Source organism: Phocoena sinus, chromosome 14, assembly GCF_008692025.1.
Source record: "Phocoena sinus isolate mPhoSin1 chromosome 14, mPhoSin1.pri, whole genome shotgun sequence".
Lineage (NCBI taxonomy): Eukaryota > Metazoa > Chordata > Mammalia > Artiodactyla > Phocoenidae > Phocoena > Phocoena sinus.
Genome location: NC_045776.1, coordinates 73,231,188 through 73,243,870, shown reverse-complemented (window position 1 = coordinate 73,243,870; position 12,683 = coordinate 73,231,188). Strand labels below are relative to the sequence as shown.

The 12,683-nt window shown below is 47.2% G+C and overlaps 1 protein-coding gene and 1 pseudogene across 2 annotated transcripts in view; one reads left to right on the top strand and one right to left on the bottom strand.

Annotated features, from left to right (window-relative positions):
- Window positions 1–1,608, bottom strand: part of PXN (paxillin) — a 45,562-nt gene extending 43,954 nt beyond the window's left edge. For both annotated transcript variants that reach the window (XM_032654265.1, XM_032654264.1), the window contains exon 1: window positions 1,448–1,608. In XM_032654265.1, coding sequence (XP_032510156.1) covers window positions 1,448–1,460 — 13 coding nt within the window. In that variant the 5' untranslated portion in view covers window positions 1,461–1,608. The remainder of the gene's footprint in view (window positions 1–1,447) is intronic.
- Window positions 1,609–4,921: 3,313 nt separating this feature from the next.
- On the top strand, window positions 4,922–5,776 carry LOC116739195 (annotated as a pseudogene).
- The last annotated feature ends 6,907 nt before the right edge of the window (window positions 5,777–12,683 follow it).

Genomic DNA, 12,683 nt, shown 5'->3' with positions numbered 1-12,683 from the left:
TCAGGGCCAGTGGGGTGGGGAGGCACCCTGATCCCAAAAGGAAGCCTCCAGGAAGCAGTCAAGTCCCAATCCTCCTCCCTGTCCCCTTGGAAATTCAGTGCCTACAAATAGCCAGTCTTAATTTAGTGCCCTGTGTGCTCAGGGGAGGCCCATCAGTCCTGTCTGATGAATCCACCCCTCAGAGCCTGAGACAGAGAAAGCATCAGCGGTCACACAAGCCACCCACAGTCCATAGAGAGAAGACAAGGCTCCTACAGAGAAGAAACTTTTCCCCCCTCCTCAACTCCCCGGCTCAGAGGCCCTCCAGCTACAGGCGTGAAGGGGAGGGAGAGAGAGTGAATCCTCCCACTCCGGAGTTCACACCACTCAAGGCATTCCTAGAACCCTGGCACCAAGCTCCCTGGGTTTAGTGTCTGGTTCCAGGAGATACTACTTTCCCCTTCCCTAACACCAGATCAAGACTGGACTGAGAAGAGTAATTTGGGAGCTCCACTAACAACAAAAACAGTAAAACTCTGTTCTGGGCATCTTAACTTCCTTACCTGCGTGGCTTCCCACAAGTTATGCTGCGGTGGGGGTGGAGGGAACGTTACCAGCCTGGACAAGTTCAAAGATGGCCATACCTTGGGGCCCACTTCCCACCTCATTCCTCTGGCATTTCACCAGAGTCTGTCTCCCCAGCTTACTCTTCTAGGATGAGGCTGATCTGTGATATAAAAGGGGAGGGGCTGGTCCACAGAGTGGCCAGGGCAGTCAGTGAAATGGACTGGGGCGATCAGTGGGACAGGAGGGAAACTTGTCTTTGTGGCAGCTCAGAAGCTCATCAGAGGCTGTGTCATCAGAGGCTTATCTCTAACTTGTGAATCTGACCTGTAAAATGAAAGGCGTCGGCTCGGTGGGGCTACCCCTGAAGTGGGGATGTCAGCCTGTGAAGGGGTGGTCCTCGAGGGGGTGGGAGCAGATCCTGGAATTGAGGGCCCAGCCTGTGAGATTAGGCAGCTGATCCCCAAGTTGGGTGTTCTATCTATGCGACCGGGGTGGGGGAAAGGTCTGTGAAGTGAGGGTCCCACAGCTGGGGGGGTAGTCAGGTCCGGGCAGTGGAGGCCTGTCCCTGAGGCGGACGGGGCGGGTCCTTGATGTGGGTCCCTGAAGAGGGTCCCTGAAGCTGCTCTGGGAGATGGGGGTGGCACGCCGAGGTCGAGGGTCCGGAGGTGGGGCTGTCCTCGAAGCGAGGGGGTGGCAGCTGTGAGGACGGTGCGGGGCTGGCCTTGGCCTGGGACTCAGGCCCAGCGCGGGATCCCGGCCCCACAGAGCCCCGGCCGGCCGAAACCAGAGCCGGGACCCGGGCCGCCGCGGGTGGGATTCCGCCTGCCGCTCGCTCGCGCCCGCACCGGCCCGGGGCCGCGCACCCCTCGCTGCCTACTCCCTCGGCCTCCCGCTCACTCACCGAGGTCGTCCATGGCGGGGCCTCGGGCGCCGGAGGCCGGCTCGGCGTCGCGCTCGCTGCCCGTCCCGGGGCTGCTCGTCACCGCCGCGCAACTTTTCCGCCGCGAGCCTCTGCCCGGAACGGAACGCGCCGCCGACGCGCGCGCCCGCGCCCGACGCGCGTCCCGCCCCCCGCCGCCCCCGCGAGCACGCGCGCCCCGCCCCCGCCGCGCGCTCCACCCGGCGAGGCTGCTGGACCCGCCCCGTGAGCACGCTGGACCCGCCCCCGCCGCCGGCCCAAGAGAGCGCGCGCAGCCTGGACGGTGGGCGCCGCTGGGCGAGGCGGCAGCGCCGCCTTGTGGCCGAGCAGGCAGGTGGGACGCTGCCAGGCCTTCAGGCCCTCTGTCAGTCTTTCTCTGTCTGAGAGTCACATGCCTGACTGGCTAACAGATCCATCTTCCTGTCTTAACATCTCACAATCCATCAGTCACTCATTCATCACATGTCTGTCCACTGGAGAGTCAGATTTATCCGTCTGTCTATCTCCCAGTAAGTCGCCTCCCAAGGGGACTCTAAATCAGTACCAGGCGAGGCCAGGAACATTTGGAGGACCTTTCCTCTGGGCGACCTCTGGATCGATGGCAGTGAAGCTCGCAGCCCAGGCTTTGGGGCCGGATTCAATATTTTCGAGGTTATATATCCTTTAATCTTCCACATATCCATCCTCTATAGACGGAGATTTTTCTGAAACTCTGCATGGAGCAAAAAGGACCCCGCCTTAGACAGTAAAGGAAAAGTTACAGGGAAGTTACACCCAGCGCTGGGCATAGTTTCCTGAAACACCCCACTGCCATCCCAGACTCCAGAGGGGTTTTGCTCCCACAGACTCAGAAATCGGGTAATAGGGGCTTCCCTGGTGGCACAGTGGTTAAGAGTCCACCTGCCAATGCAGGGGACACGGGTTCGAGCCCTGTCCGGGAAGTGCCACATGCCGCAGAGCAACTAAGCCCATGTACCACAACTACTGAGCATGCGCTCTAGAACCCACGAGCCACAACTACTGAAGCCTGTGCACCTAGAGCCTGTGCTCCACAGCGAAGAGTAGCCCCCACTGGCCGCAACTAGAGAAAGCCCACGCGCAACAACAAAGACCCAACACAGCCAAAAAAAAAAAAGAAAAGTTCCCCTTCCCACAGAAATCCAGCCCTCAAGACCCTCTGTGTCGGGTTAGGTCCTCCAGGAAGCAGATGTTGAGATAGAGTTAGAGGAATGCCTGTGAGAGAGAAAGAGGAAGAGGCAGGACTGGCAAGAAGAGACTTGGATATGACAAAGATAAGCCAACTCAATTGAGAGCCCTGGAACAAAATTTCATTAGAGGAGTCCCCAGTGGGCAGAAATGTCCAGGCCCCAATTCCCCCACCATGTTCAGCCATCAGCTGGGGATGCCCATGAAGTGTGTGGCCTTGTCCTGAAGGCCCTGCATCTGGAAGCTGTCATTTCTCAAGCTGGATGACAAACTTTTTTTTGAAGGCAGAACCAAGTGGCTCTCCTCTGTGGATGCCACATTCTCCTCCATTAAAATTCAAGAGCTAAGACTGCTTCCCAGCTAGGCAGTCTATTATTACATGCCCTTCCAACACTTTCCATGTACTTCTGTGTTGTAGGCACTTCTCTCTGCTGTAATTTACATTTAGTGGTACAATTGTTTGATAAATGTCTCTCTCCCTTTCAGACTAAAAGTGCACAAGGGCAGAAACCATGTCCATTTTTGCTCATATCTGTACTTAGTCTGTGTGTTTCATGTAGTAAGCACTCAATATATATTTGCTGAATGGCTGGCAGATGTTGTGCCTGACACTTGGAACAAAGCAAACTGTAGTCCCTTTCCTCAGAAAGTTCACAGTTTAATGCAAGATTAAGATAGTGAGATCACCCATTCATTCACTCAATGATGAGATATTTATTGGCACTCCCTTCGAACAGGTCCTGTGTTGGGGCTGGTGATACACAATGATGAATAAGACTGATATGGTGCCTGCCTTCTTGGGATTTAGTCCAAAAGGGCAGACAGAAGAGCAAACAGGCCTGTATGAAGGATGAATAACCTCACACCATTCCCAGCTGCCTGGAACAGTATATGCAAAGGCCTTTAGGCAAGACAGAGACCATGGTGCATTGGAAGAACTAGAAGGAAATTGCAGCATGGAATACAAGGTGAAGACTGATAATGGGGGTACAGAGGGGTTAGCAGGGGTGCCTATCCTGCATCAGACACTGGGCTAAAGCTGGGAGAGGCATAAAGAAGAACCCACAGTTAGTTTAATTCACATTAAGCCCTGGAGTTTCTGGGGTGAACAGTATGCTAAAACTGTAATAGGGGATATTACAATGGGGATGTAATGTCACATTTCCTCTAGAGGAGGTCAAATGCGTTCTCTTCAGAACAATAGTAACAATTATAATTGTACTATCAATATAATGAACAGGCTGTGGGCTGGGTGCTTTCCATGCTTTTTTGCATTTAATTCTGACCACAAGCCTAGGAGATGACCACTATTATTCCCTTTTTCAGTTGGAAAAGTTAAGAACAGAGAGATTGAGTTACCCAAGGTCACAGAGCTAGTAAGTGGGAAGTCTGGGATCTGAACCTGGGAATTCTTTGCTAAGGCCTGTGCGGGAAGCCTGCTACTGTGCCAAGTGAAACCATTATCCTTAGACCAATCCCAGGACATACACTTGTCCCTGTCTCAAAGGTCTCAAACCTTTTTCAAAGCAATATTCCCTGGAGAGGAAAAACAAGACATCAACTGGGCCGTCAATTTTGCCCTTGGTGGGTGGAATTCTAAGGAGAACTCAGTCTTTGGAGTTCAGTGCTGGTGACCTTGGACACTCAGACCCCTGCTTGGGATTTCCTAATGTAAACAGCCCCAAAATACCTTTTCCTGGGACTTCCCTGGTGGTCCAGTGCTTAAGAATCCGTCTTCCAATGCAGGGGACACGGGTTCGATCCCTGGTTGGGGAACTAAGATCCCACATGCCACAGGGCAACTAAGCATGTGTGTCACAACTACTGAGCCCGTGCTCTCTGGAGCCTGCAAGCCACAACTAGAGAGAAGCCCGCGTGCCACAACTGGAGAGAAGCCCACGTGCCGCAACGAAGAGCCCATGTGCTGCAACAAAAGATACCGTGTGCCGCAACTAAGACCTGATGCAGCCAAAAATAATCAATAAATAAAAATTTTTAAAAAAAGGATCCTTAAAGCAATTATACCCCAATAAAGATGTTAAAAAAAAAAAAAAAGGATCTTGAAAAAAAAAAAAACCTTTTCCTCCCCTCAGGGACTCCCATCCCCCAGCCATCAGACTTGGTTAACTCAAACCAGGTTTTCTCATACTTCCTAAGGATGAACTGGCATTGCCTTTCTGCGCTACCCAGACAGGGGTCCATACGGCGTTGCTCTGGATTCCCATCGTAACTTAAAGGGAAATTTTCACAATGTCTGGAGCGCTTGATGTCCAGCAAATGAAGGAGGAGGATATCCTCAAATTCCTTGCAGCAGGAACCCACTTAGGTGGCACCAACCTTGACTTCCAAATGGAACAGTACATCTACAAAGGAAAAGTGATGGCATCTACATCATTAATCTGAAGAGAACCTGGGAGAAGCTTCTGTTGGCAGCTCGTGCCATTGTTGCCATTGAAAACCCAGCTGATGTCAGTGTCATATCCTCCAGGAATACTGGCCAGCGAGCTGGGCTGAATTTTGCTGCTGTCACTGGAGCCACTCCTATATCTGGCCACTTCACTCCTGGAACCTTCACTAACCAGATCCAGGCAGCCTTCTGGGAGCCAAGACTTCCGGTGGTTACTGATCCCAGGGCTGACCACCTGCCTCTCACAGAGGCCTCTTACATTAACCTGCCTACCATTGGTCTGTGTAACAGATTCTCCTCTGTACTGTGTGGACATTGTCATCCCGTGCAATAAGGGAGCTCACTCAGTGGGTCTGATGTGGTGGATACTCGCCCGGGGAAGTTATGCACGTGCGTGACACCATCTACTGTGAATACCCATGGGAGGTCATGCCTGATCTCTACTTCTACAGAGATCCTTAAGAGATTGAAAAGGAAGAGCAGGCAGCAGCTGAGAAGGCTGTGACCAAGGAGGAATTTCAGGGTGAATGGACCGCCCCACCTCCTGAGTTCATTGCTACTCAACCTGAGGTGGCAGACTGGTCCGAAGGTGTGCAAGTGCCCTCTGTGCCTATTCAGCAGTCCCCCACTGAAGGCTGGTCTGCAGCTCCCACTGCTCAGGCCACTGAATGGGTAGAACAACCACTGAGTGGTCTTAAGCTGTTCTTCTACAAACTCTTAAAGTGGAAATAGGTTGACGGAAAATAGTCTCAAAAAGAAAAAAAAAAGAACTGACATTGACAGGACATTGTTGGACAGCCCTGCCAAAACTGAATTCAGGATCCTTATGGTGAGAACACAGCCTCCAAGAAAGTAGATCCTCCATGGGATCACTCCACGGCCGAATGTTCTGAGGCCCTCTAGTCCATGGAATGTCAGTGTTTTCAGACATGTGCTGTTCCTTCCACCTGGATGGCTCCTGACGCCTCTTCCTGTCCCAGCCCACAGGCCCCTCTACTTAGCAGTGTGGGGTAGAGGTTAAGTGCACAGCTCATTGGACTGACTCCACCCAGGTTCTAATGCCAGCTTTGTTCCTTGCTGGTGGTGAATCTCAGACCATTCACTCTTTGTGCCAGTTTCCTCCTCTGTAGAAAGAAGATAAATAGTACCTACCTGTCAGAGTCATCATAGGATTAAACAAGATACTACACATTTACTACTTAGCATAATCCTTGTCACTAACAAGCACTCTCTAACTCAGCGCTATCCCCTAGAAACAAAATGCAAGCCACATATTAAAATTTTTTTAATTTTAAAATTAGTAATTAAAAATTTTTTTAATTAGTAATTTAAAATTTTCTAGGAGCCACATTAAAAAAGATTAAAAGAAACAGTTAAAATTAATCTTAGTATATTTTACCTAATCCAGTCTATCCTAAATGTTATCATTTCAACTTGTAATCAATATAAAAAATATCAATGAGATAGCTCACTTTTTTTAATAGGAAGTCTTTGAAATCATATGTGCATTTTACACTGACAGCACATTTCATTTCCACTAGCCACAGTCCAAGGGCTCAGTAGCCACATGTGGCTAGTGGCTACCACACTGGACAACTACCACACAAATGATAGTTGACATCATTATTTGGGGGGGATTTCAACCTAAAAGCCATTTCCCCAGAAAACCATTCCCTGGCCTGGTAGACTATGTCAGGGCTCCTGTTATTAAGACCTTTTTTTTAGCACCCTGAAAGCACTCCTCATAATTATACAGTTGACTCTTGAAAAACACTGGTTTGAGTGGAGTGGTTCCACCTACAAGCAGATTTTTTCCCCCATAAGTTCAGATAGTACTACACAACCTATGGTTAATTGAATCTGTGAATGCAGAACTGAAGATACAGAAGGCCGACTATGGCACTTAAGCATCCAGGGATTTTGGTATATTTGGGGCTCCTGGAACCAATCGCAGATAACGAGGGACGGCTGTAATTAAACACATCTTGTGCACTCATTTGCATCTGTCCATCTCCTACCAGATTCTAGGCTTCAGGAAGGCAGAGACTAAGTCTGTCTGATTCACTGCTCTACCCCAGTACCTGACACAGGATATAGCACATAGTAGTTGCTGAATAAAAATATGTTGTGTGAATAACATTTGTTAAGTACCCATTTAATGAATTAAGTTTACCACTGCACTAATTGATGTTGGGAAGAAAGAGGGGATTAAGGGGAAGAAAAGATTTGGAAGAATAAATTCCAGAGCTTACAATACAGATGTGGAAGTTTTCTTTACAAAAACAGTAGTTGTTCATTGCAGAAAGAATTTTAGAAAAACAACAACAGATAAACTGAGATATAAAAATTAAAAGTATCCATAATCCCCCCAAAATTAATGACCAGTTGTAGATTCTTCTAGACCAGCCTTTTACACACACTGACACACATATTGGGAACATTTATTGTTTAGCATGTGGGAAGCAACATGTTAAGTCTTTTACATTATCATCTCATTTAATCCTCACGAAGATCCAATGGGGGTTTTATGCCTATTTTCCAGGCCAGGAAACTGAGGCTCACAAATGAAGTCACGTGCCCAAGGCCACACAAGTAAGAAGTGGCAAAGTTGGGATTCAAACCCAGGACTGTCTGACTTTACAGTCTAGGACATGGCTCCTGAAGGGGAGTTTGGGGACTGTGTCACACACCCCTTGGCAAGTTCAATTTCCCCAGAGGGCTTGGACACAATGCCTTAGGAGGCCCTGCTGTTTCTGAATTTGGGGGGAGGGCACCCCCCCCTACACTCATTGTCCTGCTTAAAATCTTCCTGACACCAGAATAAAGCCCAGTGATTTTCCACCAACTCTCTTTTCTCAGCTCCAGTCACAGGGAAAGACTTCAATTTTTTGGCCGCACCATGCAGCTTGCCAGATCTTAGGTCCCTGACCAGGGATTGAACCCAGGCCCTCAGCAGTGAAAGCGTGGAGTCCTAACCACTGGGCTGCCAGGGAATTTCTGGGAATGACTTTCAATTCCTCCAAGAGGCCACATCCTCCTGGCTCCAGAACCCTGCAGGTACTGATACCCCGGCTAAAAGGCATCCTGTCCTCTTTCTCTTGGTTAACTTCTCTCCCCCTTCAGTTCACAGCTCAACACCCCCTCCTCCAGGAGGCCTTCCCTGACCACCACCCAGGCTTGGATAATTGGTCCCACAACCTCCACCAAAGCATATAACTCTGTGTCAGGCACCATGGGGAGCCTTTTTCTTATATTATCTCATTTAATACCCACAAAATCTCTACAGCACTGGCACATTGGAATGACCTGGGAAGCTTTTACTTTATTTTATTTTTTTGGCTGCGTTGGGTCATCGTTGTTGCTCGGGCTTTCTCTATTTGCATTGAGCGGGTGCTACCCTTCATTGCCGTGCACAGTCTTCTCATCGTGGTAGCTTCTCTTGTTGCGGAGCACGGGCTCTAGGCACGTGGGCTTCAGTAGTTGTGGTGCACGGGCTTAATTGCTCTGCGGCATGTGGGATCTTCCCAGACCAGGGATTGAACCCATGTTCCCTGCATTGGCAGGTGGATTCTTTTTTTTTTTTTTAACATCTTTATTGTTTTACAATGGTGTGTTAGTTTCTGCTGTATAACAAAGTGAATCAGCTATACATATACATATATCCCCATATCTCCTCCCTCTTGCGTCTCCATCCTCCCTATCCCACCCCTCTATGTGATCACAAAGCACCGAGCTGATCTCCCTGTGCTATGCGCTGCTTCCCACTAGCTATCTATTTTACATTTGGTAGTGTATATATGTCCATGCCACTCTCTCACTTTGTCCCAGCTTACCCTTCCCCCTCCCCGTGTCCTCATGTCCATTCTCTACGTCTGCAACTTTATTCCTGTTCTGCCCCTAGGTTCTTCAGAACCTTTTTTTTTTTAGATTCCATATATGTGTTAGCATATGGTATTTCTTTTTCTCTTTCTAACTTCACTCTGTATGACAGACTCTAGGTCCATCTACCTCAGTACAAATAACTCAATTTTGTTTCTTTTTATGGCTGAGTAATATTCCATTGTATATATGTGCCACATCTTCTTTATCCACTCATCTGTTGTTGGAAACCTAGGTTGCTTCCATGTCCTGGTTATTGTAAATAGAGCTGCAATGAACATTGTGGTACATGTCTCTTTTTGAATTATGGTTTTCTCCGGGTATATGCCCAATAGTGGGATTGCTGGGTCATATGGTAGTTCTATTTTTAGTTTTTTAAGGAATCTCCATACTGTTCTCCATAGTGGCTGTATCAATTTACATTCCCACCAACAGTGCAAGAGGGTTCCCTTTTCTCCAGACCCTCTCCAGCACTTATTGTTTGTAGATTTTTAAAAAATAAATTTATTTTTTTAAATAAATTTATTGTCTCTAGTTGTGGCAAGCAGGGGCCACTCTTCATCACGGTGCGCGGGCCTCTCACTGTCACGGCCTCTCTTGTTGCGGAGAACAGGCTCCAGACGCGCAGGCTCAGTAGTTGTGGCTCACGGGCCTAGTTGCTCCGCGGCATGTGGGATCCTCCCAGACCAGGGCTCAAACCCATATCCCCTGCATTGGCAGGCAGATTCTCAACGACTGCGCCACCAGGGAAGCCCTGTTTGTAGATTTTTTGATGATGGCCATTCTGACTGGTGTGAGGTGATACCTCATTATAGTTTTGATTTGCATTTCTCTAATGATTAGTGATGTTAAGCATCCTTTCATGTGTTTGTTGGCAATCTGTATATCTTCTGTGGGGAAATGTCTATTTAGGTCTTCTGACCATTTTTTGATTGGGTTGTTTGTTTTTTCGATATTGAGCTGCATGAACTGCTTGTAAATTTTAGAGATTAATCCTTTGTCAGTTGCTTCATTATCAAATATTTTCTCCCATCCTGAGGGTTGCCTTTTCATCTTGTTTATGGTTTCCTTTGCTGTGCAAAAGCTTTTAAGTTTCATTAGGTCCCATTTGTTTATTTTTGTTTTTATTTCCATTTGTCTATGAGGTGGGTCAAAAAGGATCTTGCTGTGACTTATGTCATAGAGTGTTCTGCCTATGTTTTCCTCTAAGAGTTTTATAGTGTCTGGCCTTACATTTAGGTCTTTAATCCATTTTGAGTTTATTTTTGTGTATGGTGTTAGGGAGTGCTCTAATTTCAGTCTTTTACATGTAGCTGTCCAGTTTTCCTAGCACCACTTATTAAACAGGCTTTCTTTTCTCCATTGTATATTCTTGCCTCCTTTATCAAAAATAAGGTGGGCTTCCCTGGTGGCGCAGTGGTTGAGAGTCTGCCTGCTGATGCAGGGGACACGGGTTCGTGCCCCGGTCCGGGAAGATCCCATATGCCGCAGAGCGGCTGAGCCCGTGAGCCATGGCCACTGAGCCTGCGCGTCCGGAGCCTGTGCTCCGCAACGGGAGAGGCCACAACAGTGAGAGGCCCGCGTACTGCAAAAAAAATAAAAATAAAAAAAAATAAGGTGACCATATGTGTGTGGGTTTATCTCTGGGCTTTCTATCCTATTCCATTTATCTATATTTCTGTGTTTGTGCCAGTATCATACTGTCTTGATTACTGTAGCTTTGTAGTATAGTCTGAAGTCCAGGAGCCTGATTCCTCCAGCTCTGTTTTTCTTTCTCAAGATTGCTTTGGCTATTTTGTGTTTCCATACAAATTGTGAAATTTTTTGTTCTAGTCCTGTGAAAAATGTCATTGGTAGTTCGATAGGGATTGCATTGAATCTGTAGATTGCTTTGGGTAGTATAGTCATTTTCACAATGTTGATTTTCAATACGAAAACATGGTATATCTCTCCATTTGTTTGCATCATCTTTAATTTCTTTCATCAGTGTCTTATAGTTTTCTGGCAGGTGGATTCTTAACTACTGTGCCACCAGGGAAGTTCCTGGGAAGTTTTAAAATATATTTTTTGCCCAGAACTAATGCTCAGAAATTCTGATTGAATTGACCCAGAATGCACCTGGGCAAGAGGATTTTTAAAAGCTCCCCAAGTGATTTTAAATGCTCAGCCAGGGTGGAGACCCACTGGCTTCTGAGATAGATGTGATGATCCTGACACTCCTTTTACAGCCAGAGAACTGAGGCACAGAGAAATTAAGTAAGTAGCCTAGGGTCACGCAGTTAGTGAATAGTGGAGCAAAGATTTGAACCCAGAAAGTCTGGTTTCAAAGCTTCATGGAAAAAAAAAAATCAATTGGTCTCAGTTCATTTCCCCAGTGATGGAGAGTATAAGCCAGCTCTCTTCTGAGACAGACACTGAAGGCCCTTTGGGCACAGGATATTTTTAACCTAGAGAAGCCAGTGATTCTTGCAGACAGCCTGCAGGGACTTACACTGGGAAGATTGTTTGGGGGCTGGTGGACCCGTTCCCTGATGAGATACTCCTCAGAGTCCAGCTTTTCTGTCCTCTGGAGCCAGTAGGTCCAGGCTGGCTTAGGCGACAGGGTGGGAGGGGGTGGGGTGGGGGTTGGCTCCATCTGGAACTGATGTTTCCAAGGATATTTCCATACATGGTGGAAGGGGAAAGGGTCAGGATTACCTCACCCAAGCCAGCCCCTTCTCTCTGCTTTCTGCCTGGAAAGGAGCTAGAGAACAACTAATTGTTGGAACTGGATATGAATTCACCCTCCTCCTTCTTCCCCTCCCTAACCCAGAAGAGTCCTGTGAAAGCTTCAGCGTTTCAAACGTACACATCGAATATTCTCCAGACGCTGTCCTATATGGCTTTGTGGGAGAATACACAGTACAGTCTTGGGGGACCCAACTTGGGGGCATCTTTTAAAATACAAAATATGGGGAAATCCCTGGTGGTCCAGTGGTTAGGACTCCACTTTCACTGCCGAGGCTGCAGGTTCAATCCCTGGTTGGGGAACTAAGATTCCACAAGCTGCACGGTACAGCCAAAAAAAAAAAAAAATTAAAATGCAAAATGTGAACGGTTTTTGTGCAAGCAATCTCACCTACAGAAATTTCCCCTAGAAACAGCACACTAGTAGGCAAAATTCCCCCAAAAAAACCCTATGAGTAGGCAAAGATGCACATCCAAGGATGTTCATCATAGCATTGCCTATAATTGGGAAAAACTGGGAACAACCCAAATGTCCATCCATAGGGATTGGTTAGCTGAAGTGAGATATATCCATATGGGAAGAGGGGAGCTATATGCTGACATGGAAAATAGGTCCACCATATATTAGTTTAGCAGAAAGAAAAAGGAAATAGTAGAACTGAATGTAGAATATAATCCAATGTTTGTTAATAATTAGGTTGACACGTAAATAGAACAATTTGGAGGAATAATCTCACATATCTGTGGCTATTTTCTCTAGCCATGGAGGTGGGATTATGGTGATCTTTGACTGTCACTGCTGCATATATATAATGTTTGGATTTTATATACCAACATGCAGTAATTTTACAACCAGAAAAAAATTAGGTTGTGAAACTGAAACCAATAATATGTAAAAATCACATGGATCCACTTGAAGATGGTTAATTTTACATTCTGTGAATTTTACTTCAATTAAAAAAAAAAAAAAAAGTCATTGTAACTCAAACTACCCAGACA